This window comes from Penaeus monodon, chromosome 26 (genome assembly GCF_015228065.2).
Source record: "Penaeus monodon isolate SGIC_2016 chromosome 26, NSTDA_Pmon_1, whole genome shotgun sequence".
Classification (NCBI taxonomy): domain Eukaryota; kingdom Metazoa; phylum Arthropoda; class Malacostraca; order Decapoda; family Penaeidae; genus Penaeus; species Penaeus monodon.
In genome coordinates this window covers 17024291-17026790 of record NC_051411.1, presented here as the reverse complement: position 1 = coordinate 17026790, position 2500 = coordinate 17024291, and the positions used below count along the sequence as shown (strand labels likewise).

The 2500-nt window shown below is 48.6% G+C and overlaps 2 protein-coding genes across 2 annotated transcripts in view; one reads left to right on the top strand and one right to left on the bottom strand.

Moving 5' to 3' along the window:
• Positions 1-2500, top strand: part of LOC119589597 (calcium and integrin-binding family member 3-like) — a 38154-nt gene that overhangs the window by 5796 nt on the left and 29858 nt on the right. The window lies entirely within an intron of this gene.
• LOC119589949 (gamma-aminobutyric acid receptor subunit rho-3-like) overlaps positions 1-2500 on the bottom strand; it is a 2916-nt gene that overhangs the window by 23 nt on the left and 393 nt on the right. The window contains exons 2-5 of the mRNA XM_037938634.1: positions 2022-2500; positions 1742-1874; positions 1335-1552; positions 1-936 (exon numbers count right to left, since the gene is read on the bottom strand). The exon at positions 1-936 is cut by the window's left edge and continues 23 nt beyond it; the exon at positions 2022-2500 is cut by the window's right edge and continues 204 nt beyond it. Coding sequence (XP_037794562.1) covers positions 1-936; positions 1335-1552; positions 1742-1874; positions 2022-2500 — 1766 coding nt within the window. The remainder of the gene's footprint in view (positions 937-1334; positions 1553-1741; positions 1875-2021) is intronic.

The following is a 2500-nucleotide window of genomic DNA, read 5'->3' as shown; positions in this document are numbered from 1 at the left end:
GGACGGGTTGTTTCTGCAGCATCATTTCATACTGGTAATCTTTGATGTTTTCCTGTATCTTCTCCATGAAAGCCATGGCCCAGAAGAGGATGTTGAGGACGATGTAGATGATCGTCGTAATCAGGTTCCCCCACTTGTCAATCAGGACGGGGATGTAATTGTGAGAGAGGGCCGTCCCGCCCGGCTCATCGTCGCTCTCGCTGTCGTAGTCGCTGTCGCCGAAGTCCGAGTCGCCGAGGTCCGAGTCGTCAGAAATGTAGCTCGCTGTGCTCGCGATGTCGGAGAAGGCCGAGCGAGGCGGCGCCACGCCCAGCATCTTCTTCTCCACTTCCCTTCGACGTTCCTCCTCCTCCTTTATCTCCATGTCGTACTTGTGGAAGGACTCGACGATGGTGTGGATGAGGATTATGGCGAAGGTGTAGAGGATCGAGACGAAAAACCAGATGTCGACGAGCTTGAAGTAGGACGTCTTGGGCAGCGTGTCCGACACTTGCGAGAAGAGAGTCATCAGCACAAGTAGCGATGTCAGGGACACCATGACGCGGTTGGTGAAGTCGTACCACTTGAAGAAGAAAGTCGTGTACGTGATCAGGTTGATGATCGTCGACGGGATGAAGATAGTGAGGATCTGGGACGCGTACAGATGCTTCATTTGGATCACGACCTCCAGACCCGAGTACGGTTCGCGCGTTGACAACTTGTTCACAACGATACGCCCGATGTCGTATTCGGACAGTCTGTCGTTGCGGTCGTAATTGATGCCTTCACCGTACTTGAGTAGCGCTACGTACGCGTCAGTGTTGCGCTTCACCTGGAAGATCATACTGCAGTAGTTTGTGTTGAACGGGTAGTAGAAGAAGTTGAAGTTGCAGGAAAAAGTGATAGTGTACTTCCTGGAGATGCGGAGGTAATTTTCGTGCCCGTTGTAGATGGAGGCTGCGGGGACAAACGGTTAGTGTTAGCATTTGAATACGATATCCATGACTAATTAGATTAGAGCAGGTCATGTATTCAGGAACGGTGGATACTAACCAAATAAACAGAAATAGTAAAAATTTTAAATCAATTTTGGTCATACGTCACCTCCGGAAGATATGTTCTAAATTTACATCATTGGAACAAGCCTAGCAGAAACGCGATTAGCATATATTCGTTTTTCCTTTTCCGGGTCAACAGCTACGTCTTCCTATAGAATGCACTTTTACTCATTTCAGTCAGGAAAATTAGATACTAGATTTTAAAAACTGGCAACGAACCACTAAATATAAATCTCGCGAACCATACCAACAAGGCACTGCCAAGAAGCCAGACCAAAGCATACAATAGCGTCTCACCTTCCTTGGATAATTCTACGTTGTCTTCTACTTTGCCCCCAAGACGTTTTATTGTGACTTTGGAGTGGAGATCAACCTCTGAGTTCTGGTTGCCTTCTGCGTTGAGGAAGTCCACCACAGGAACCCAGATTTCCTTCGCGTCTTCTGGCAGGATGATGTTCAACTGACGATCTTCCCTGAGGTTCTTGAAGTGCAGTCGGATGTCCTTCCAGATCATCCTGGAGTGTGTGAGTTGACGATGAGAACGTGATGTGTCTTTTCTTACAAATACTATGCACGATTCTTTACTAGAAAGGAAAATCCTGAGGCAGAGAAGCGATATCGAAATAAAACTATACTACGGGTGATGATTTTTTTAAGTATTCAAAGCTGAAAAAAAATAAAAAGAGCCAAAGACATTCGCGTACTTGACGACGACGTCCACTGTGAAGCGGTTGCGAATGGGCTCGACAGACTTGAAGGACTCCAGGGTGAGGTTGAGGAACACCGGCAGAGGTCCGGTGTTGTTGAGGGAGGGCGGTGGCAGCTCCGGCTGATATCCTGTGAAACACGAGGACGTTTACGAAAAAATATTTAATTTGAAATTTATAAAACAATTCGGAATAACATCTTTCTCTTTTCATTTCTGTGATTCTATATTATCATATTTTGTATCAGGCGATTATGAAGATGTGTTCGTGCCTTTACCTTCTGGTTTCAGCACAATGTTGCAGTCAAGTTCGTCTGATTTATCGTTGCACTGAGGTCGACGGTCACACACTTGGTCAATGTCGATGCAGTTGCCATCGTTGCACGTGAATTTAACATTATTCTGGCACTGTGTGAGCGCCATCGAGATCAGCTCCCCGGACTTACGGCCACAGAACCCGTGGGAGAACATCCAGTTGTTCCTGCCGATGGGGTAATCGATGGAGCCCGACTCCTCCATGACGGCAAAAGTGTTGTTCTCTAGGATGTTCTCCAGCCTCCAGCCGAGGTCGTCGTGGAACACGTGGGAGCGGTAGTAGCCGCGGAAGTAGGGCTTCCGGTTCCGCAGGCCGGCCAGGATGAAGCGGTCGTCGTACAGGTTGCTGTCGCAGATGCCGCGCAGCCGCAGGAACACGGGGATGCGCACGCGGCACACGGGGCAGAACTTGAAGGACTTATGGCAGCCGTTGTCCGCCCAT